At 44.6% G+C, this 21,668-nt stretch overlaps 6 protein-coding genes across 10 annotated transcripts; 3 read left to right on the top strand and 3 right to left on the bottom strand.

Annotated features, from left to right (window-relative positions):
• Positions 1-1,093: 1,093 nt before the first annotated feature.
• On the top strand, positions 1,094-2,246 carry nopchap1 (NOP protein chaperone 1). Its single transcript, XM_052056258.1, has 4 exons — positions 1,094-1,236; positions 1,593-1,661; positions 1,759-1,892; positions 1,972-2,246. The coding sequence occupies exons 1-4, from the start codon at positions 1,179-1,181 to the stop codon at positions 2,152-2,154; spliced, it is 444 nt and encodes a 147-aa protein (XP_051912218.1). The 5' UTR covers positions 1,094-1,178; the 3' UTR covers positions 2,155-2,246.
• A 328-nt stretch (positions 2,247-2,574) lies between these two features.
• On the bottom strand, positions 2,575-7,240 carry rint1 (RAD50 interactor 1). 2 transcript variants are annotated; one of them, XM_052056142.1, is made up of 15 exons: positions 6,968-7,240; positions 6,775-6,900; positions 6,414-6,529; positions 6,111-6,284; positions 5,842-5,982; positions 5,588-5,759; positions 5,396-5,506; positions 5,061-5,286; positions 4,838-4,975; positions 4,664-4,758; positions 4,327-4,431; positions 3,938-4,158; positions 3,666-3,846; positions 3,424-3,542; positions 2,575-3,207 (listed from the first exon to the last, which is right to left on the bottom strand). In XM_052056142.1, exons 1-15 carry the CDS (start codon positions 7,199-7,201, stop codon positions 2,988-2,990), a joined length of 2,379 nt encoding a protein of 792 aa, XP_051912102.1. In that variant the 5' UTR covers positions 7,202-7,240; the 3' UTR covers positions 2,575-2,987. The 2 variants fall into 2 exon arrangements, with proteins under 2 accessions (XP_051912102.1, XP_051912103.1); XM_052056143.1 differs by lacking the exons at positions 6,414-6,529; positions 6,775-6,900; positions 6,968-7,240 and having other exon boundaries at positions 6,060-6,159.
• A 1,150-nt stretch (positions 7,241-8,390) lies between these two features.
• Positions 8,391-12,359, top strand: prl2 (prolactin 2). 2 transcript variants are annotated; one of them, XM_052056237.1, is made up of 5 exons: positions 8,391-9,477; positions 9,545-9,723; positions 10,162-10,269; positions 11,726-11,905; positions 12,055-12,359. In XM_052056237.1, the coding sequence occupies exons 1-5, from the start codon at positions 9,456-9,458 to the stop codon at positions 12,238-12,240; spliced, it is 675 nt and encodes a 224-aa protein (XP_051912197.1). In that variant the 5' UTR covers positions 8,391-9,455; the 3' UTR covers positions 12,241-12,359. The 2 variants fall into 2 exon arrangements, with proteins under 2 accessions (XP_051912197.1, XP_051912196.1); XM_052056236.1 differs by having other exon boundaries at positions 10,159-10,269.
• A 734-nt stretch (positions 12,360-13,093) lies between these two features.
• hspa14 (heat shock protein 14) lies at positions 13,094-16,911 on the bottom strand. Of its 3 annotated transcripts, none has more exons than XM_052056175.1 (14): positions 16,778-16,911; positions 16,460-16,540; positions 15,897-15,979; positions 15,491-15,539; positions 15,302-15,407; positions 15,142-15,232; positions 14,960-15,064; positions 14,664-14,825; positions 14,426-14,581; positions 14,018-14,120; positions 13,741-13,956; positions 13,503-13,667; positions 13,331-13,398; positions 13,094-13,245 (listed from the first exon to the last, which is right to left on the bottom strand). In XM_052056175.1, the coding sequence occupies exons 1-14, from the start codon at positions 16,832-16,834 to the stop codon at positions 13,164-13,166; spliced, it is 1,524 nt and encodes a 507-aa protein (XP_051912135.1). In that variant the 5' UTR covers positions 16,835-16,911; the 3' UTR covers positions 13,094-13,163. The 3 variants fall into 3 exon arrangements, with proteins under 3 accessions (XP_051912135.1, XP_051912136.1, XP_051912137.1); XM_052056176.1 differs by having other exon boundaries at positions 13,094-13,242; XM_052056177.1 differs by lacking the exon at positions 16,778-16,911 and adding an exon at positions 16,625-16,726.
• A 351-nt stretch (positions 16,912-17,262) lies between these two features.
• Positions 17,263-18,493, top strand: cdnf (cerebral dopamine neurotrophic factor). Its single transcript, XM_052056249.1, has 4 exons — positions 17,263-17,422; positions 17,594-17,721; positions 18,060-18,201; positions 18,269-18,493. The coding sequence occupies exons 1-4, from the start codon at positions 17,278-17,280 to the stop codon at positions 18,439-18,441; spliced, it is 588 nt and encodes a 195-aa protein (XP_051912209.1). The 5' UTR covers positions 17,263-17,277; the 3' UTR covers positions 18,442-18,493.
• On the bottom strand, positions 18,477-21,598 carry krr1 (KRR1 small subunit processome component homolog). Its single transcript, XM_052056206.1, has 10 exons — positions 21,368-21,598; positions 20,761-20,936; positions 20,548-20,682; positions 20,334-20,459; positions 20,147-20,230; positions 19,974-20,030; positions 19,570-19,740; positions 19,417-19,494; positions 19,251-19,344; positions 18,477-18,851 (listed from the first exon to the last, which is right to left on the bottom strand). The coding sequence occupies exons 1-10, from the start codon at positions 21,435-21,437 to the stop codon at positions 18,706-18,708; spliced, it is 1,137 nt and encodes a 378-aa protein (XP_051912166.1). The 5' UTR covers positions 21,438-21,598; the 3' UTR covers positions 18,477-18,705.
• Positions 21,599-21,668: the final 70 nt, after the last annotated feature.

The raw sequence follows: 21,668 nt of genomic DNA, 5'->3' as shown, positions 1-21,668 counted from the left end.
TTCATTTTGTATACTGTAAAGCTTTCCTATGCAGAGGCTATGTCAGGTGACTTAAGGGGAAAGGAAGATTACTGTAGACAGGATTTAATATTTTAACCCTAGATCATCTTAGAACTGTGAGGTTGATGAGTGAAATACAAGTGAGCAATTTAAAGCTTTTGATTAATCTTACATGCATGATTCGACACAGGACAGCCTGGAACCTAGTTTGGACGCAGTATCAGATTTTCAAGCATGCGCTTGTTTTTCGAGGCGTTTTTTCATTCCTTATTCCAATACTGAAAACCTAGCGCCAGGGAACATTGTTTACGTCTCCGCATAAATAAGCAGTGTGGAAATGTAGTCTTCAAAGAATAAATGAAAAATTGACATCCAGTATTTCATTTTCCTGCTGAATTACGTTTTTGTATTGACGCTCTCATTTTCTTATTCACGCTTGACACTTGAGATAACGTCTCAGTGTAAAAAAAAAATTCTCGTTGAATTCGAATAGCCTAAAATAAAAAGCGGACAAATATTTCGTAAATCAGTGTTTGTGATAGTTAGCAACGTGCTACGCTAGCTGAGTAAAAAAAGAGAAATGTTTGCGGCTCCACCAGTCTTCCAACGCTTTCATCGTTGGGAAAAACAAAGGCTACTGTCGACGTTTTGGACATAAACGAAGCACGTGGTTATAATAATTCATGTCGTAATTTTTAAGCGCATCTTATTCGGGAAGTTTACCATTGCGACGCGAAGACGTTTCATCCAAAATCGAAGAAGATGCAAGCCGATGATGACAGTCTCACACACAGCCGCGTCAGCGAGCTGGCCGAAGATCTTCTACAAACGAAAGATACTACCTCTCTTTCCTCGGCTCGCGCCGCACTCTTTCGGTACATGGGTGTGACGCGCTTTAAAAGAGCTTTTGTATTGTAGTCATTCCAGTTTACGTTTATTTCGTATATTATGTTATAGGGAAAGTTTCACTGATATTAATGATTTGTTATGCCATAACGGTTGCAGTACATTGGTTTTTTTTATTTACCGAATTCCTCCTGAACGTTAGAGGCGCAACAGACACACAGAACAGTCGCATCACTCATGTTACTTGTGACCCGGATGTTGTCCCGCCCCCGCCCCCTCAATAAAACAAAAAAAAATACACGCGAACATTTTTCCGTCGTGTTGCTTCTGTAATGGATAAACTGAGTAAATCAAGTTCGCAGGATTTGTTGTCATGCGGTAGCGGTGGAGGTGAGCAAAGAAAACCTAAATTTGTTGCTCTTAAAAGGGGAGGTTACATTGAATGAGTTGCTTTTACGTGATTTTGTTAAAAAAAAACCCCATGCTAGTACTGTAAACGCAGAGAGTCCTCAGTTTACGACGATTGCATTTTACTAAAATCTCCCGACTTTAGTACTAACGCCGTACTTTTTCAATTATCGACTATAATAATGGATAATCACTTCTCGCCGATACATATGAAACCTATGTGAAAAGTAAATACAATACCGAGTGTGCCTTCGTCTCCCGCGTCACAACGTAAATCGGGACTGACTGTACTCGATCGTTGAATTAAAAACTTAAATATTGTCATTTTTGTTACTCAGGTCTCGTTGAGAAGCTGCTGCTGAAACCACCAGATGGGCTGAAGACAGAAAGAGTTCCACGCAGCAGCGGTGAGATGAATTGTGATCATTGGATACAGTGCTGAACGCTGCAACGAAGAAGAAACGCATGTACAAATGCAATTTTGGGATTTCTATTCTGGAACAGTGATGGAACGGCTACAGAGTTTCCTCCCGCAGATCGCGGAAGCCAATCAGAAGCTGAAGCAGCAGATCGAAGAAACGTCCGCAACACATTTCGACATCGAGGACGTGGAGGCGGCAGAGAAAGTTATCGAGATGGTGAGCAGAAAACCTTAACGCATTTCATTTGACGACATGATTTGTTCACGGCGGTTCAATTCTTCCTTGTGTTTTCCAGGACGTTGCGCTGGTAGAGCTCAGCGGATCTGATAGCGAGTCGGAGGAGGACAAGGAGAGTTCTTCTGACTCTGAGGAAGAGGAATCGAACATGGTTTTAACCGAACGGAATCTCAAACTACCGGGACACAAAGGCAAGAAGGAGAGCATCAAGATCCAGGTTGTGGAGCAGCCGGAGAAATAGCTATGTCGTCCACATGGGAGATTTAAGACTTTGTATTGACAAGACCGCACTGTCTCGAGTGATTAAAAGGACATAAAAGCTCCTTGACTGAACTGAAGAGTCTCCCCATGGGAACAGTTTGCACTCATCCAGGATGGATCAAGTCATTTGCCTTAAGGGTCAGCAGATCCAGCAATTAATTACGTGTTTGCCCAATCGGGATTTTTTTTCTTCCATTTTAATTACCGTATTGGCCCGAATATAAGACAGCCTTGATTACAAGACGACCCCCTCAATCACAATCGTAAATGAATGGCTTCTGGTTTTTGAAATGTAAATTACATCTCCTCAGCTGCCGATTAACCTGGCCGATCTTTGATCCACTTTTCTCCAGCTTGTCACTACGTTTCTCCATTTTCTGTTCTCTCTTCTATTATTTTCTTCTCTTTTCCTTCTTACCGCTATTTTTATTTGCATTCTTCGTGGCAGGGATTCACTTTGGCCTGGGGAGTCAAGTTCAGCATTCGCTTCAATTATATCTGGCGCCATCTAGCGTCGTGAATGGGTATAATGTTGAGACCCCGAATATAAGACGACCCCCACTTTTTCAGTCTTATTTCAATGCAAAAAAAAACACCATCTTATATTCGGGCCAATATGGTACATGTTTGCCTAATGTTTTTTTTTTTTCCTCCCCAAAGTGTTATACTGTATATAGTTTTGATGTACTACAAGCCATTGCGGATAATAAAAGGACTGATGGGTTTTGGGATGACAACAAATGGAACTATATTTTTGTACATGATGGAACTCAAATGTGAAATTGTGGATTGATAGATTGGAAATCCCAACTGTCACTGTCCAGGCCAGGAGGCTCTGAGGTTAAAGAGAATTAAGACATCACAAGGCGCCAAGTAGTAAACTCCCAACTCGTTCAAGGCAGACTGCGGTGAGGGGTCGTCCCTTCCCGTCCAATCCCGGGTGTCCTCTGCTGAGGAAGACTCCTTGATGAGGTTCCTCAGCAGGATCGCAGAACCCACGTTAAGGCACAAGATGATGCAGGCTTCCTTCACACTGGGAAGATGGGGAAATTTGATTTAAAAAATAAATAAGACTGGGCTTTTTCTTAGCAGAATGCTATGTTAAAAATATGTAGTGGGACATTTGAAATGAAAATCGTGCATTTCATTTACGTGCTAATAGCATCCTGATTTACATTCAGGTGGAACATTTTCCCCTTCACAGCCGAATGTAAAAGAGGTCTACGATACACCTTTTCTCTGTACTTACTGCTTAAAAAAGTTCTCAGGTCTTTTGCAGTAGTGACCAAAGAGAGGGAAAAGGTTTCGGGTCATGTCAAACTGAAGCTGAGCTGCTCCTCCATCGCTAAAATGATTGGACAGGACCACCTGAAAGAGGGAGAAACATACGGACATATAAAGTCACTTGATTCAAGTTACGCAAGGGTGTCCCGCTGCTTTTAAATTGGGTTGAGTGAGAGGGGGGGGGGTGTATCTGCTTTCAGTCCTTACTTCCTGATAGAGAAAGTTGTCTAGTCTCTCTGCAAGGCCCTGCCAAGCCAGCTGGAACAGCGACAGACTTAAAACCTGATGCAGGTTCAACAGACTGTCCCTGACGCAAAGCATCATGGGACACGCGGAACTGGACAAAGTCATGGCGGACAGGTCGTGCTGGGACGGATGAGAAAACCACCTACAAGGGGGGGAGGACAACGGAGGCGATTCATGCCGAGCCAAAGCTCGCGACTCGCTGCGATGACAACAAGAAGGACAAGAATCCGCACCTGTCTTGGCAATACGCTTTGGCTTTTTCCGTGATGTCCCTCATGATGCCGTCCAGCAGCCGGCCCATCATGTCTCCCCGAAGTCGATCCAGCAGGGCCAGCAGGCCTTCAAAGAGCGAGGTCTCCATGGAGGCCAGGCGACCCATCTCCATCATCCCCAAACCGCCCACCGCCGCCTCGTCGCCGAGCGACACGGCCGCCTGTTGCAGCTGCAGGAAAAACTAAACGAGCAAAATTGTTTTTAATTATTAACCCTTTCCTGCACAAACAAACACCGTCCCTGAAAGGGTTAACCAATAAAAAAATAAATATACTGTACATGCAAAAAAAACCAAAACTCCAATTTGAAGTGTCAAGCCATTGGTCACAATCAACGGACCGGGCCTTACCACATTGTCCCCCCAGTCCGTCAAGATGGTGGAAATGTAGTTGACGGCATTGAGGATGGCGCAATAGCGTGGACTGAGCGGGCAGCGCGACTCCTCTTTCATCACCTGAATGAAACGGAAGAGAAAAGTCGTTCAGCGAGCGCCGGTTTCTTGACCACGGTCATAACAAAATAATACAACACCTAAGACACAGTCATTCAGTCTTTAGCACTTTTCCGCACACCCTTTGTTGTTTGAAGCCGTTCTCGATGAGAGAGGAGAGGAAAAGAGAAAAGCCAGGATTGTATTTTCCATTTAGGGGGGGCGACTCTAACCCAAATGTACTGTTTGATATTACCTGAGTGAGTCGTATACGGAAGTCATCCACCAACTCTTTCTGCAGCTCCAGAAACTTCAGCTGTGCAGACGGACACGGTAACGGCCGATAGCGGTCTAAAAGGGGGCGGGGGGGATAACATTTAAACATTGTAGTGGAGCTCAGTGTTTATCCCATTGAGGGTCAAGGCTTTACCTGTGATGACCTGTAGCAGAGTCATGAAGGTTTCTGCACAATCCGGGGACTTGAGCTCATCCATGTCTCGGATGTCTTTGTACTGAGAGATCCACGCTCCTTCAGCTGACAACATGCCATCCACCTTCTCCAGCGCCACTGCACACACACACACACACACATACCCAACACTGATTTTAGCGTTGCGCCATCACCCACCCGCCGGGAAAATTGGCCAACCTACTCTTCTTCTCCACCGTGAGCCACTTCTGGAGGACGGCGTCATCGAGCAGCAGGTGGAGCAGGCCGGGTAGAGGCGGCGGGTAGGAGTGGATGCTCCGCAGTTCCTTCTCGAACTGGAGCACCTCCTCCACTAGGTGGCAGAAGAGCGCGTCGTCGTAAAGCAGGCGGGAAGCGTCACCTGCCACCTTCTCCCGGACTAAAGTGAGCAGGCCTCGGCACAGCTCGACCTGAAAGAGTACCCACAAAATTTCTTCGCTGATTTATTTTTTTTGGGGGGGGGGGGGGGGGCACTATTCATCAAAAATACAAGGCATGAGCTCATTGAATTTTACGCACCCTGGCATTGATGGTGGCATGAGCTCGGTCCAGGATAGGTTGTATCTTTTCCTCCATGAAGGTTGTGCTGTTCCCTATCCACATGAGCACCTGAGTCAGGTACCACTCAGGCTATCAAATGAACACACAGACGCAAGTTTCACAAACAGGGTTGCGTGGACGCATGCGTGGCGAGTGATGGGGGAGAGCAACCTTGCCGGGAGTGTTGGTCTGTCGATTGCCATAGAAGTGATATCGGAACCTCTTGCTGAGTGGCTGCAGCATGATTTTGATGGGTAGGCAGAGCGGAGGATCTTTGGGGAAAGACGCCGGCTGAGCTTCGGCTCTGGAGCAGGGCGACGTCCTCTGAGAGATGAGGTCATCACTGGACGGGAGAGAAGCGTTAAAGAATCCGACGGCTTACTTGAATCACTTCCTTGACTCGGATATTTGGAAGGGAAGGATACGATGTCTGTAGGGCCAGCAGCTGTGTGACGAGCAGCTCCAGCTGACTGGCCAGCTCTTGCCCGTTGGCAGTGGGCGTGAGAGACTGGGTAGGAGGGGAGATGATCGGCCAGTGGAGCTGGGTCAACACCTTCTCTAAATCCCTGAGAATTGCACAAGATGAAGAAATATTTCGTTCAATAGGGAAGAATGATTTCATTGTAATCATAAGTCAGGGTACCGTCGTATGGCACATGTACAAATGCTTGACAGGGATGAAGTGGCCGTTTACCCAGCCAGCCGATCCTTGATGATCTTGTGCCAGAAGTGAAGAGTTTCGCGGAGAAAGTCCCGCAGGTGAGAACATTTGGACTCACTCAGACCGGCATCCATTACAGCCATGCTCTCCACTGCCCTGATGGCCTCCCACACGCTGCTGGTCATCAGACACTGTTGGACAACAGCGCTGTGGATACACAGAGTGCAGTAAATCCAAGATGGTTATTAACTCATTCACCCCCAAAGACGTTTATAAACGTCTTTGGTCCAGAATGAGTTGAAAAAAAAAACAGATGGTAGGTATTGGATTTCGTACCTGAGCTCTTCAATGTGCTGAAGGCAGCGGAGATACTTCATGTATCTCTCCACCGTCTCCACTTGGCTCAGCTTGCGGCTGAGAGTATCCATCCATGGCTGGGAGCCTTGGAGGTGCTACGAGTAGGAACAGAGAACTGCTTTTTGCAAATATTTGCGGAGGAATTTGGTCATAATTAATCACACAGTATGAAATAGGTTTAAGACCCACAGCTTATCTTACCCAATATTATCTAATATTTGAGAATAGTAAAACAACCCATTTTGGGGGGGAAAAAAACAAAAAACGTTTTTTTTAAACACATTTCACAGTGACATGTTGTAAAATAAAATATATATATATATCGTGTCGTCTTATTTACCTGTTGCAGTTTTGTGGAGATGAGTTTCTCTCGTTGCAGAAGCTCCTCCAAAGAAGATCTGGCATCTTCAGCAGCAGACAGAGCTGCAGACACTTGAGGAGGTGCAGAGCTGGACACCGTGAACACCTAAATGGAGGTACACGACACATCGATTCAAACATTTACAATGTCTTGTTGTACATTTAATGCTCACCTGTTTTTCTAACGTGCTGTTGTCCTCTTTTAATTTCTCCAAAAGGCTTCCCACATTCCTCAGAGATTTCAAGTCGCTGCCCACTTCTTTGTCCAAAAAACCCACCACATAGTCACGCATTTCGTCAGAAAGATCCGAAAAACAATGACTGTCAACACGATTTGGATCAGCTCGATTTAAAGACTCTTTTGACAGATTTTCAGCACCGACGTCTCCCTCTGCGGAGGACGCCATCTTGGCTCTGACAGAAAACAAACTTCCTGCCACGAAGTGCCTACGTCAGAGAAGGAGCTTGTTTTGACGTCTAGCGTCCCCCGCAGGCGGATAATTGTTGCAAATGAATTTGTGTGAATAAAACCTCGCCCGCCCGGGATTTGAAGTGAAATGAATTTGCGAAACTGCACTGACGCTTTCCGTGTTCATTTTATAAAATAAAATGAAAAATAAACACTCGTATCGTGTTAGTTTTTAACGTTAAAACGTGTAATATCTCAATTATTTTCAGACTGTAAAAATGTTAATTACATAGCACGCCCCCCCCTTATTCATCACTGGACCGGTCATCGAGGAAATTGTGCCCATCTGTAGGACGACTCAGACGACATTGTTAAAGTACTAGTACATAACTTGAATTTTGTTATGGCCCACCAATTTTCCAATTGTGGATCAAATTCATCCACTACATTGACATTTTAGACTCAAGTGACTCATCTAATTCCCAAATGTTAATATTCCTTTCCAAGCATGTGGCTAAAGTTTTTTTTTTGTTTGTTTTCTCCTGGTCACTGTTACTTGGATTATTTTTATTAACATTTGGTATTTTTTTTTAATGATGGCCGTTTAAAAAAATGGAAATTAATTTCCTTCATCAGCACCCAGATGTAGTCAAATCTATCACTTGTAACCTTAACATGGACGTATCATCCATCTATAAATGTTCCTAAGAACACATCTCATCACTCCAGACTCCTCTCACATTTCAAAAACATGCAAGTTAGGGTAATTAGACTATGAATTGAAATTAAATAAGAACGTGAATTTGACAGCTGGAACCATTTTGGCTCTCAACCCATAGTTTGGGGAACCCGGCTGCCTTACGTACGCAAGCCGGTGAGTCAATCGCTTACGACATGAATTAAAAACACGATTGTTTGACATTCAACCATCTTTGAACACAAAGTGACACGCTGCTCTCAGTGGCACTGTGAGCTCCCGCAGAAGGTCGCTCGCCGGGCCAGTCTTCTCTTCCTGTTAGTGCCCGCACTGCTTCTAATGACATTTTTTTGTCATCTCTTCTCAGGGGTTTGCCCCATGGCTGGTGAGTAAACACTAAAGTTTGAATGCAGTCCACCGACATACCCTCTTAATGATGTCACTGCTTTCGTCGCACGCTCGGGGTTATTCCAGGTCTCGCTTGCACACAAGACAACACGTGCACCGGGCCGGAGGTGGAGGACTGTTGGGTGCAGGCGACGGACAAATTGGCATATGACATATTTGCCCAATATGTTGCCCTCAGTGGAGCCTACACACATATTCAGAGCACCCCCACCCCCACATAGAGTTAGGCCACAGCCTTCATAAAATATGGAATACATTCCTTTTCCTCAACGTTTCATGCACAACACCATGACAAAATGAAAATGACTACCGTATATTCCGATATTCTAAAAATAGCTGCATACCGATTCTGCTTCTTGATAATATTTCAGGGGCCGTGGAGTGGCAATAAGGTTAAAAACGGATATATGAATTGAAAGCCTTTAATAAATCAAACACCTTAACTATCATACAAAAATAGTTTCACTCATAAGGACTGTTAAATATCAGTCATTGTGTACCACAAGGCGCTATCGTAGGTCCCTTCTTTATCTTCTGTCTTGCATTCATTTGTGAAATTATTCTTTTATCGTCTGGCTTGTATCATTTTCTGGCTTGTTAAGGATCAGACAAAACCAGGCAAAAGTTTCACTTGCAAGGACTGGTAAGGATCAGTCGTGGTGTACCACAAGGTACTATCCCAGATCCCTTCTTTATCTTCCGTCTTGCATTCATTTGTGAAATTATTATAGTTTTGACTCAAAAAAATCATTTTTTTTTAGATTTTAAACAAAGATTAAACATTGTCACACTTCACTGTTGAGAAAAAAACATGCTTAATCACAAATTCTCTGATAAAATCCATCGATCATTTTCTATAGTGCTCGTCTTCAATTGGGTTGTGGGTGAGCTGATTCTATCAGAGCTAAAAAAATAAAAATAAAAATCTTGTATTGTTAAAATGTCCCTGTTTCATTCAAAGTTGCTTCCACGAGTATGTGATCTCAAGCTATGATTCATGATTCACCGTAGTACGAACACTATGTCAAACGTCTGACCCCTTCGTAACCTGCCTCCCTCCCCGCCTCCTTGCTCTTTTGGTCACTATTAAAGAGTCAGAGAGGGACACTTACACTCGGGAGAAAGGAGCTCCACTTCACTTTCCAGGATGTCACGAAGCCTCACATCAGGTATTTTCATTGCTCCTGTAAGCCATCCGAACCTCCACATTTATCTTGTCGATTCCTCTCTCCTTAGTTTGGATGCTACTGGTCAGTATAACGTTGGGCAGCAGACCGGCCATCGTGGCTGCTGCACCCGTCTGCGGCAACGGCCAGGCCAGGTGCCGCGTCCTCTCGCTGGCCGACCTGTTTGACAGAGTCATCCAGCACTCGGCCAGGATGCACGGCATCTCCAATGACCTTCACTCCGAGTTTGTAAGTGGCATTTTTTTCCCCCACATTTGCATACCCATCGTTCTGTATATGCTGAAAGTCTGATTGAAATTGGTTCTCGGATGAGATGAGGGAAGCCGTGCAGAAGGTATCCCTAAAAACAGTAGAGACTCGGAAACATTGGCTTTCAATGGCATATGAAGACATTTTTAGTACATTTATGACGAAATTGACTACTCCTGCTGATTGCTGTTTGTGTGATACAAACATGCACAATGCTAATTGTTCAAATCCTTTCAAGACAGACTGACTCTTAAAATTTAGGGTTGTATTCTTAAAGCCACATACTCATTTGAATTCAACCTGACACATAGCATTGTAGTACAGTATTGCCAGTCATCACATCTACGCAGCTACTTGGTGACATTTACGTGACATCAGACCTCTGATATTTAACTCTTGGGATGTGCGCCGAAGCAGGAGCAGTACTTCCCGCCCAGTCGGAATCATGTTGGAAGGACGAGTCGCAACTGTCACACCTCCGACCTCCTCACCCCCAATGGCAAGGAGAACGCTCAGAGAATAGCGGTAAATCTGCCTTAACGTTTAAGTATGACGTGTTCAGGGTACATTATGTAGCACCGGTCATTTCCAAATAGCCTTTTACCGTATTTTCACGACTATAAGGCGCCATTAAAAGTCTTAAATTTTCTCCAAAATGGACAGGACGCCTTATGGTGCGGAGCGTCCTTTATATGCGCTGAGTTCCAAAATCTGACTGACAGCCGACACGCCGTTTATATAGAGAAAAGGCGGAAGTGACTGTGAAAGAAGTCGGCCAATCAGGGAAGGGTGGGCGTGTATATATACATATATGGAGAGGGAGAGGGAGAGAGAGAGAGAGAGAGAGGGAGAGGGAGAGGGAGAGAGGGAGAGAGAGGACAGACAAGCTAGTCCGCCAATGGTGAAGGGTGGGCGTGTACGTGGACGCCTCAAGCCAGTACCAACACTTGTATAGCGTGTGGCAATGTGCATTGTTGCAAAACAACTCCGGTTTTGGTTTCTAAGAACCCCTGAAAATAAATTCGACAAAGAGACATGCCTACGAAGCTCAGTTAAAACTTAAAGCCACCGGTTATGCTTTTGGCATGCGTGACCATCTCACAGCAGCGGTGAAAAATCAAGTCAAGCAAATGAACTCTGAGCTTGCCGTTATTCCCGGAGGCTTGACTAAAGAACTCCAACCGCTGGACATTGGCATCAACCGGGCGTTCAAAGTAAAGTTGCGAACAGCATGGGAACAATGATCGATGGCAAACACAACTTTACAAAGAGTGAGAGGCAGCGCTGGGCGAGTTACGCCACAATACGCAACAACGAGAGGGAACGCGGCGTTTTTGATGGATTACGGTACTTGCACAATTGTTCAATTCTTTCTACACACACACGCGCTGCCACCATGTTTCGCTCTGTTCTTTACTTTCAAATGTGGGAAAGCTTCACACGAGAGAAATGTTGACTTTGCTGTTGCTACTCCTTCTTTCCGCTCGGCAATGCGTAGCAACTCACACTAGCATGTGATGCATTCAATGACAACTGAGATGTGCAGTCCTCTGCTTCTGATACAGAGGATGAGGACTTTGATGGATTTCTGGGTGATGATTGATCGAAAACATGAGAACATTGTACGATGGCTAAATAAAATACACCCGAACTCAGTTCTGCTTTCGTTGCCTTTTTAAAAACGTGTTTTTATCTTATCTGTATGTCTTGGCATGCTACCGTATGCTTCAAGCTAACGTGTTAGAGTGCGCGCATGCATGCCGTATGTTTAAGCTGGCGTATGTTTTACCACTGTAAAACTGCGGCTATTCGTACGATGCGTCCTGTGTATGTGTAAAATACAGAAATGTCACGCATTAATGAGACTGCGGCCATTAGTACGATGCGTCGAATAGTCGTGAAAATACGGTAATTCCACGTGGAAAGCTGAACTAAAATGGAATCCCCCCCCCCATTCCAAATTGTCCTCTTGTGATTGTAGCGCGAGGAGCTAACCGAGGTGATCCTGAAGCTCCTCAAGGCGTGGAGAGACCCCCTGTGGCACTTCCACCAGATCACAGCCCACCAGCATGACCTGGCCAATTTCAGCTCAGACAAGGCCCTCGAGATGAGCGACATGGTGCATGAGCTACGCAAAGGTGTGGAAAAAGTAGCCGAAAAGGTATTCATACCGCGTGAAAATGAGACACTAAATTAACCGTTTTGGGGACCATCGGTCAACTAAAGCGAACAGCTTATGAAGTTATTACTGGTCCATGAAAGGGTTAAAGATGACAACTATGAGGCACATTGTGCATTTCTCTACCTTAGATGCAGACACTGGGGATGATCAGCAACTCCGTCGGCACCCTGGCGGATTTCCTGCCCTCGGAAAGCGGCGGGTGGCGACTGATGAAAGGCCACGAGCTCCTCTACTGCTTTCGCCGCGACTCGGACAAGATCAAGAACTACCTGAAGATCCTCAAGTGTCGCATCGTCCCCGAGCACGGCTGCTGAAGGGAAGAATCACACATCAAATAGAGAGGCTGAAGTTCCGAACAGATGAAAGGTTTTAGTATGGGGTGCGTAGGCAGCAATAGTGAAATCCAAAAGACTTTGACCACATTTCTTCATATAAGCACAATGATTGTTGTTTGAATATTATGTATTGGTTTCAATGCGTAGCGTTTACTTACAATGCAACATGTTGAATCAAACCTTTGAGCTCACCTATTGATGATCCTTTGTCGATGACAATGTGTCCTCCAATTGTTGACACCTACTGAGCACACTACCACATGTACCCTTAAATGTAAATAGGAATTAAAAAGTTGCCTATTATGAGAAAAAAAATAACTGTTCCGAATTCATACTTAAGAGGGGGGAAAAAAAGGTTAGAATGTTTTGAGAACAAAGTCAATCTTTACAAGCCTACCGGTAATTCTAAGTCTAAATTTTCTGTTTTTTTTTTTTTTACTCTGGAAAAGCTGCCACTATTCTCGAAAAAGGACTTCACACTTTCTCCTTAAAAAAATGCCTGTAATAATGTGCCTTTCGTTTAAAAAAAAATACACACACGCGCGATTTTTGCTGGGATGTCACAATCAGCGCTTTTGGTTCACCCAAAGCTAAATTGAGCTGGTGAGTGGTTCATTGTGTTGTTTTATTCCCCCTATAAGTAGGAATATACTTTTTTTTTTAATGGTATGACAACTTATTGTAAAGATATTTATGGACCTCCGAGTTTGAGAACAACTGAGTACATGGTTTACCCAATATTGTGGCCACTGAATATCCACACGACTGAAAGGACACTGACATTACCCCACGCAGAAGAGCACTGAAGTAGTCACTGGCAGGCGAAGGGGTAAAAAATTTCAATTTATAGGTTTATTGATCTTAAAAAAAATGTATGTGATAGTGTCTGGTGTCATTTAGTCTCATGACGCGGCTGCTATGTCGATGATCTCGGACCTCCCGCTGTTCTGCTCGACACAGGCGACATGGAGGGAACCATCCCTGCTAACACACACACAAATTATGGGAGAAACACCAAAATGCAGTCGGTAATCGTGATGATTTAAAAACAAAAAAAAAGCATCCATACCGTTTCATGGTGACCACTGTGTCAATGTTGTGGTTCTCCTCTTTGGGCTCCAGGTCTCGCAATATAATCTGTACAAAAAAAAAAAAACTTAACTCATTCACACCCAAAGACGTTTTTAAACGTCTTTTCAGACTCGGTCCAGAATTGGTTGGTACTGAATGAGTTAATATACCTTGGCGAGCTTTTCTGGCTTCTCAGAGACAAATCGCTGGTAAATCTCCAGGCAGAGGGAGGAGAGTTGGCCTCCTGCGCTCAGTGTGTGAGTTCGGCGGGCAGGAAGCGGAAGACCGGACGGAAGGAGCACGGTGAACGCCTCAGCTCCGGATTGATCTCTCTCCTGCCACACGATCCCCAAATATTATGTAAAGACGCAGTAGGAATGATATGAACTTGGCTTCGGTGGGTATTACCTTGAGTAGGATGTCCGAGGCGGAGACATCCACTTGGACTGATTCTTCATCGGACAGAAGGTGGTCCCTACCCACCAGCAAACCCGCCTGGAGGGCCGCACCCACCGCAATCACCTCATCGGGAGGCGCCGAGTTCAGGAGCTCCACATCAGGAAACATGTCGCGAATCATCTGCTGTAGACGAGGGATCCGTGCCGAGCCGCCGCACAGAACCACCTGCGACAGGTGCGGTTTGAGCATTTCTCGTCCGTTATCGTCAAAGTCAACAAAAACTGACCTTGTTGATGTCACTAGTGGAGAGTTTGGTCTTTTCAAGGAGGCTTCGGATTGGCTGGATGCTCTTGTTGAAGAGGGAGGAGCAGAGCAGTTCAAATCGAGCTCTAAGAGGGCAGACGACACAATGGGGTTGCGTTGAGGGGAAAAAAAAAATTGCGGCTATTTAACTCATTCACTCCCAAAGACGTTTTTAAACGTCTTTTCAGACTTGGTCTAGAATTGGCCGGTACTGAATGAGTTAATGGTGTGTATGCTGGAATATGTTATATTTTTCAAGTAACATTTTTTTTACACAATTCTACCTTTAAATAATTAACACTAGGAAGTTATTATTCCCCAAACGCCACACAAATCACACTAAAATGCTCAGATTTAACTTCATCTTCGACTTCCACGTTTCCACACGAACCTGGAGACATTGCAGTCAAAGTCGGCGCCGTCGTGCAGCGAGTCCACAAAGCAATTGGCTGAACCCAGCGTGGACAGCGAGTGCTTGGCCATGTCTGCTCCGTTCATCAACTTGAGCATCGCTCGTGCGTTACTGGTCACGTCGTGTTTAAAAGTGCTGCGCGCGCACACAAACACAAATGCGAGTTCACGAGAATGATATTGACATCAATTGTGGACTCAAACTATGGCGACGGTACCGTTTGAACTCGGTGGCGAGATGCTGGGCCAAGGCCTGCGTGAAACTTTCTCCGCCGATGCTGTGGTCGGTGTGGGTGTTCAGGACGCGAAAGAGTCCTCCGTTCACCTGCAGCACGGTCACGCTCAGAGACATGCCACCCAGTTTGTATACCAGAACATGGCTGCCGAAACAAGAGAAACATAATTAACTCATTCACTCCCAAAGACGTTTATAACCGTCTTTTCAGACTTGGCTAGTACTGAATGAGTTAAATACAGGTAATCATCTAAAGATGGAAAATTATATTGACAGAACCTCTTTGGAGCGGAACAGTCCTGCCCGATGTTGTAGGCTAAAAGAGCGGCGGCGGGTTCGTGGATCAACCTGAGGACATTGAACCCGGCGGCTTCGGCTGCCTCCCTGCGTAATGAAGACGTCCGATGAGCACACAACCGCACCGGGAAAAGGAAGCACGGGTCGCACGGTTGTGACCAAACCTCAGCGCGTGCTTCTGAGGGGGCCCAAATTCAAACGGGACGGTAATGACGGCATCGGTCACATCGGAGCCGAGAGCTGACTGAGCCGTTTCTGGGAAAACAAAATGTTGAACATGAATATAGAATTTTCGGTCGATTTGCATGTGAGAATGTGCGTTACCTTTCATCTTGTGAAATATGAGTTTGGCGGCATCCTCCGGCGCAACATATTTGGGCCGTTCTCCTGCTGCAATCTCATAATATGGCTTCCCAGACCGGTTTACAACCTGAGTACACGCAACAAGTAATGCTCACAAGTTCCTAAAATTTTTAGCCCATTAAGTTAAAAAAAAATTTTTTTAAATCTCACCTGACACTTTGTCTGTGACTTATGAGCTTGCGTCTCTGCGTCATCAAAGCTGCTCAAGGAGAAAGGACCATCGTGCAATACAGTGAGTTCGGTCGGCAGTAAAGATGACTATTATTATTGTACAATGCCAGAGGAGTATTAGAGCCACACTGGAATATAATGACAACCGAGTGAATATATTCATGAAAAAAAAAATAAAAGATTTGAAATAAGACATTATTTCGGAGCCAAGACACAAATTTAGAATGAAGTTGTGTAAAAATATATTTCATCTAAAAATATATATATTCATCACCGCTGACTGATCTTGTAGGATTGTTTCCCTCCCCCATTTTCATTGTGGCCTTAATAGTCCTTTGGAAAACCTATACCCCAATTTGACGACGAGGATAATATTGCATCACACCTTCTCCCCAGGACTTGCTTGACCTTGTCAACCGTGTTGGCGGCATTGCGTACCCGTCCTTGCTTTGCTGCAATCCCCACGAGCTGTAGAAGACATTCACGTTGAAACATTTCAGGGGTCTTATTGAGACACATTTGTAGGGCTGGGCAATTCAGTTTTATTTTTGGACGACTTCTTAAGTCATTCTTGTGACTTCCGTTGAATTTTCTAATCCAGCAACCTTTTCGCTCCCAAATCCAACTACATGAGTGGAATCCTTCACACATTTTTTTAATTTTTTGCGCATGACAGGAAGAGATGTAGCTTCACAGTTCATTTTGTTTACTTGGTGACTATTTAATGTTAAAATATTAAGTATTGTGTTTACATGCTCGTTGGCAAAAAGTAATAGGTCATGGGATTAGGAAGTTCCTATTTTATTTTAAGACCATATTGATCAAGCCTATGCCAAATCGGCTTTGTAGCAGGTAGACACCACAAATAAAAGAAACCCACAGGGAATCATTAGGGGTAAAAAAAAAAAAAACCGAACAAGAATACCAAAGTAATAATTTTTCAATTACCTGCTCATTTTCCCTGTAGGCGACCACAGCCGGCGTCACTCTGTCTCCCGCATCGTTGGCAATGACGTCAGCTCGACCGTCCTACACGCGTTAAAAGCATATTCAAACAAAACTGAAAATACATGTCGTCTCACATCGAACAATTGTGACAAGACTCCACGCAACTGTGTGTCCGGCAATCATACAGCATCCACAACAGTTAGCATTTGTCAAAAAAAACCCCACACAATTTCTGACTAAATATACCGTTGCGATAACCACAACCGCTACGGATTTAAACGCAACGATAACGTTAAGATATTACCGGGAAGAGCTGACCTTAAATATCGCCACACAAGCGCATGTGTAACCGAAGTGAACGCCGATAGCAGCCATGCTGAATGAGATGTAGCCGCCGGCATCACGTGGACAAGAAGCACGTAAACAGCATCCGGGTGAAGATTTTCAAAATAATAGTATGCACGCCCACAAAATATGTGGCCTTTATTTGGGGGACGGAGGGGCTTTGATACCCTTGTATGACTGAAAAATTACGTCAGGCGTTTTGAATTTAAAGACAAAGAAACTACCAATGAATTCATCCACGAATGAAACTGCATTTCTTGGGTTCTGGACTTCAGTTACTTCACGTAAATTGAATGTAACTGGCAGAATGATTCCACCAGATGGCACTAAAGGTATATTCTAAATTAGATGAGGCCAAAGCAATGTTTATTTTTTTTCCAAGCTGTGAAAAGTCGCCCCCCACACACACATAAAATATCCATTATTGTAGAATATGTGTAATACATTACTTGTAAAGACAGTGACATTGGTTCATGTGTCTCCGGAGCAAAGGGAGCACATTTGGTTTGGGCCATGCAGCTATTAATAACAGCAAACACCACACCATGTCGTCGCTTCTCCTCTGCACTCTGTTGCTTTTAAATTGGGTGTCTTGTTCCAAGGCAGGAAACTGCGAAGGTAACAAAGTGATTTAGAAATCTACATTGCATGTTCCTCATATCAACAGAACAGCAATTGAACGGTCAATATACTGCATGCACGACTGAGGGGCCCAATCGTTTCTCGCCCACAAAGCATGAATGAGATTAATAAGCATGTTTTGTGACTATTAATAAAACCGGTCTGCAGTGTGCGTGGGATTTCTCCACAGACTATATGGAAGCGTGACGGCAACCCATAAAGAGCTGACCCCTGCTCTGATGGAGAAAGAACTTTTGCGAGCTTGCTCTATTGCACAGGGGAAGGAGGCGAGGCTGGTGAGAACAAACCATTCATCACAGAAGACAAAGAAAAAATTTTTGGAGGGATTAAGTCCTGTTAAAACTCATTCGGTACCAGCCAATTCTAGACCAAGTCTGAAAAGACGTTTAAAAACGTCTTTGGGAGTGAATGAGTTCAGTGCACTAAACACTATTAAAAGCAATACACATATTACATAACATGGACAATGCATTCATGCAAAGTGCACGTTCACTATATTGTAAACAGAAATACAGGATAAAAAATGCTCTTTTAATTCCATTACTTTTTTTTCTCCAAACTTTCTCAATGATCAACTGCAAGTGTGGGAAAAATGGCTTCTGTTGTGTGACAGTGTTACTACCTCGGTGCCAGCAACGACGCAGCCACCCGCGTCACAGGGTCTGTCTCGCAGCCTCTGGCCTCCCACGTTCCTGTGGAGAAGATATGCCAGCGCCTCAGCAGCAGGGACACGCAGATATGTGAACTTAAACATGGTGCGCAAAACATCCGTCTATATGCGGGTGGTATGCTATTAAAATGTCGACCCCTCCACCTCCCCAGAGCCCGAGTTGAGGGACCTGAGCAGTGAAGACCTGAAAAAGATGCGAGTGCTGGAGCTGAGGAATATTTTAGCCTCGTGGGGAGAGGAGTGCCGAGGGTGCCTGGAGAAACACGAGTTCGTCAGCCTCATCCTGGAGAAAGCCCCGCGCCAGAGTCGAAAAGGAGAATTGTGAATTACCATGTTTAAAAAAAATAATTAAAAAAAGCAATTCAAATATATTAAAAGACAGATTTATTCTTAACTCAATAAAAGTGGTACACACAGCACAGAAACACATTTACATGATAAATACAGAGCAGAGAAAATCTGAACAGAGAACCGAAAGGGTTGCAATGTGATAAGTTCCCCACAGAACCGGGGTGAAACATTTGCCTCTCTCTCCAACTCCCAAAAAATACATCACATGGTATTCGGGACAGAGTTTTTGTGTTGACGCTCAGCTTTTGCCCTTGGTTTTCTTTTTGTTTGTGCTGCTGGTGACGGGAGGCGCCGGGCTCACTGGCGGAGCTCCCAGCTTCTTGGTTTTGGCTTTTTTCACTTTGGCCTTGATGGCCTCGATGTCCAGCTTGCTTTCCACGGGCGCTGAAACCGCAGATATAAACATGTTAGTTGCGCACTAGGAAACCGCGCGTTTCAAGCATTCACAGAGAAGTCAAACGGGATGCGGTTTGTGCAAAAAAAAACGCTTTTGCGCATATCTGTTGCATTCATTCCACTACGTTACTCAAGCTTGTATGCCAACTATGGCTCGTTTGTAGTAAATAATGCAAGTACTGAAGTTCTGCAACATGCAATTAAAAACCTCTTGTGCTTTGCCAACATCTTCTATAACAAACCCCTTTTAACTCATTCAGTCCCAACCAATTCTGGATCAAGTCTGAAAAGACGGTTAAAAACGTCTTTGGGAGTGAACGAGTTATGGATTTTTTTTTTTTTGTGGGGCTGCACTAGTCAAGGCATCACGGGAGTTTGCATTTCTACCTTTCGTCTTCTTCAATAAGGGTTTCTCCTTCGGAGGAATGAAAGCTTTCTTCCGCTGCTCCTGCTTTTTGGTCAGCGCCTCGGCTTGCTTCACCTAAAATAAACAAAGTCATTTAGCAGATGCGGTCTGGCGCCATTATCAAGTCATACACGGACGTGAACTAGCCTTGATCTCTGCCATCTTCGCCCTCTTTTTCACGCTTTCTCTCAGGAAGAATTCACCCGAAGCCAATTCCTTGTCGACCTTTAGTGAGAGCAACAAGCGTCAATGATGATTATGATCGAAATGATGAAAATTTCCATTTGTGAGCGTGCTGACCTGGCTGTCTGGTTGTTGTGGCGGGAAGGGAGTGTACTCTTTCTTCACACTCTTCTTTCTGGGCTCCTTCCGCTTGGTCAAGTTCTTGTGTCGGAACTTGGGCAGGAACCGCTCCCAATTCTGCACGCGGAGTTCAGGGTCCTTGGATAGTTCTCGTTTTATCATCAGGGTCTGCCAATTGCAGCAGAGAGAAAATATATATTTTTTAATACAATAAATTTAGAACTTTGCAGTGGGATGCACCGGGAAAAATCTTTTGTGCCCTCAGCCCTGGGATGAGCCAACCGTGGCAGTCAAACCCAGAGAGAGTGATCTCCGTCAGAAGGGTCAGAACAAGGATGAAAAAACATTCTTCATCAGGCACAGGACAAGGAAGGGGGTGGAAACCAAACAATGTGTCGTACCTTGATGTTGTAGATGGGGTGGATGTTTTTCATGGTGTCCATGACAACTTTGCGCACCTAAACAAGATCACACGTGACATAACGTGAGACACGATCTCCTTTGTGCCATTTATTTGCCGATACAAAAATTGGAAAAATAAATCACAGATCCCGTGGGTGTGGAAAGTGCCTACCTCCTTTAGGCCGTTGAAGGGCCCCAAGGCGGACACGGTGTTGCCCTGAACCATCACATAGCAGTTGGTCAGTAGTTCTAAAGCCTGGACGAGACAACAACGCAAGTCATTTAATTGAATTGGATGGGGGAGGGAATAAAATATGACTGAGGTTGCTTTGACGGTCGTATGACATGTAGGGACGCACCTTTAAGGTGGAACCTTTCGGCCCGATGAGACGCTGCCTTCGCTTAACAAATCGTTCTCTGTTCCTCACCAAGGTCCCTATTTTGATGATGTCACACGCCACATCGTCCTGTAATATCCGCACAGCCTGGCGGTGGGGAAAAAAAAAACACATACATGTGAAGGAGATTCGCTGATTGCGATGACGTTCGCTCTGTCAACACGAGGATAATCACCTGTTCGAATGGGACGCTCCTGGCAAGCAGCTTGATGAGATCCCTGGCTCTGATGATGATGTATGGGTCAAATGTTTTCTTTGTGGTGCAAACAGTCATGCTTCCTTCAATCAGGTCAAGGGAGGCTTTCACATACTGAAAAGAACCAGATGAGGCATTAGAGTTTTGGGACCAATTTTCTCCGACGACATGACTCTTTTGTGGGTTACCCACCATTTCTCCCAAAGCCTTCTCCACCAGTGGCCAGCAATCTTTCAGATAGGCCTCTCTGTATTTTGGAAAGAGGGTGGCAAAGCTGCTCTCCTCCAACATACCGCGGGGGTTGTCTTCTTTCGTGAATGGTGCCTCTTTCCAGCCATCAGGAACAGTGAGCAGATCAGCTTCATCCGCTACATGACAGAAATCAAATTCATCACGTATGGATTGATTGCAGACAAGGTACAAGAGAAGCCCAATGTATTTAGTTGAGACCAAATTCACACTGTTGTAGATAAACTGTCCGCTTTTGTTATTTTTTGCGCTGCTTACAGAAACGAAGTTACAAGACAAATTAGCCAGTAAAAAAAACTCGTCAACCAGAATGACATTTCTAGAATTTGATTAAAATGACAGATCATCATTTAGGTCGTCTTAACGAGACAAAGAAACAAGGAAACGTGTTTAATATTTAGCTTCGGTGCCAATTCCTGCACGCCAACCATTCAACACGTTTACAAGCAATAAGCTTAAGGATGATTCAAACTCTTTTTAGCCAAGAGTGTTGCATAGCGTACTTTAATGCATGGCAAAATACACGTACAACTTAGCCCGCATTACTTACCCGGCTTTTTGTCAGACCCTGTCCCAGTTTGCGTTTCACTCACGCCGTCCATAGCGTTTACAGACGCCATCTTTAAGCGGATGCGGAAATGACGCGTCAACGTTCTTCTTCGGCGTTTTACGAATTTAGCGCGAGCGTGATCAGACGAGCGTACTGCGCTGCCGCCACCATCAGGCAATATAAATTATGCAGCGATGCATAAAGTATTGCGTTACACTGAAACTGGTGAAGATAACATTCAAAGTTATTAATTTGCCTCAATTTCAATTATTCAACAAGCAATGCCCCACTATGGACTTGG

The sequence above is a fragment of the Hippocampus zosterae genome, chromosome 21 (assembly GCF_025434085.1).
Source record: "Hippocampus zosterae strain Florida chromosome 21, ASM2543408v3, whole genome shotgun sequence".
NCBI lineage: Eukaryota > Metazoa > Chordata > Actinopteri > Syngnathiformes > Syngnathidae > Hippocampus > Hippocampus zosterae.
Note: the sequence above shows the minus strand (reverse complement) of the source record. Positions and strands in the feature narration are given on the sequence as shown.

Coding starts and splice junctions, on each gene's coding strand:
- rint1 (XM_052056142.1), bottom strand. CDS start 7,201: ATGGCGTCCTCCGCAGAGGGAGACGTCGGTGCTGAAAATCTGTCAAAA. Junction 5,983..6,110: donor ATCAAGGATCGGCTGGCTGG/GTAAACGGCCAC, acceptor TGCAATTCTCAG/GGATTTAGAGAAGGTGTTGA. Junction 4,759..4,837: donor TCTGCTACAGGTCATCACAG/GTAAAGCCTTGA, acceptor GCCCCCTTTTAG/ACCGCTATCGGCCGTTACCG.
- nopchap1 (XM_052056258.1), top strand. CDS start 1,179: ATGGATAAACTGAGTAAATCAAGTTCGCAGGATTTGTTGTCATGCGGT. Junction 1,237..1,592: donor GTCATGCGGTAGCGGTGGAG/GTGAGCAAAGAA, acceptor TTTGTTACTCAG/GTCTCGTTGAGAAGCTGCTG. Junction 1,662..1,758: donor AAGAGTTCCACGCAGCAGCG/GTGAGATGAATT, acceptor ATTCTGGAACAG/TGATGGAACGGCTACAGAGT.
- hspa14 (XM_052056175.1), bottom strand. CDS start 16,834: ATGGCTGCTATCGGCGTTCACTTCGGTTACACATGCGCTTGTGTGGCG. Junction 15,408..15,490: donor AGTCACAGACAAAGTGTCAG/GTGAGATTTAAA, acceptor GCGTGTACTCAG/GTTGTAAACCGGTCTGGGAA. Junction 14,826..14,959: donor GACTGTTCCGCTCCAAAGAG/GTTCTGTCAATA, acceptor TTGTTTCGGCAG/CCATGTTCTGGTATACAAAC.
- krr1 (XM_052056206.1), bottom strand. CDS start 21,437: ATGGCGTCTGTAAACGCTATGGACGGCGTGAGTGAAACGCAAACTGGG. Junction 20,460..20,547: donor GGAGCGTCCCATTCGAACAG/GTGATTATCCTC, acceptor CCCCACCGCCAG/GCTGTGCGGATATTACAGGA. Junction 20,231..20,333: donor CGAAAGGTTCCACCTTAAAG/GTGCGTCCCTAC, acceptor TGTCTCGTCCAG/GCTTTAGAACTACTGACCAA.
- prl2 (XM_052056236.1), top strand. CDS start 9,456: ATGTCACGAAGCCTCACATCAG. Junction 9,478..9,544: donor GTCACGAAGCCTCACATCAG/GTATTTTCATTG, acceptor CTCTCTCCTTAG/TTTGGATGCTACTGGTCAGT. Junction 11,906..12,054: donor TGGAAAAAGTAGCCGAAAAG/GTATTCATACCG, acceptor TCTCTACCTTAG/ATGCAGACACTGGGGATGAT.
- cdnf (XM_052056249.1), top strand. CDS start 17,278: ATGTGTCTCCGGAGCAAAGGGAGCACATTTGGTTTGGGCCATGCAGCT. Junction 17,423..17,593: donor CAAGGCAGGAAACTGCGAAG/GTAACAAAGTGA, acceptor ACCGGTCTGCAG/TGTGCGTGGGATTTCTCCAC. Junction 18,202..18,268: donor GATATGTGAACTTAAACATG/GTGCGCAAAACA, acceptor CCACCTCCCCAG/AGCCCGAGTTGAGGGACCTG.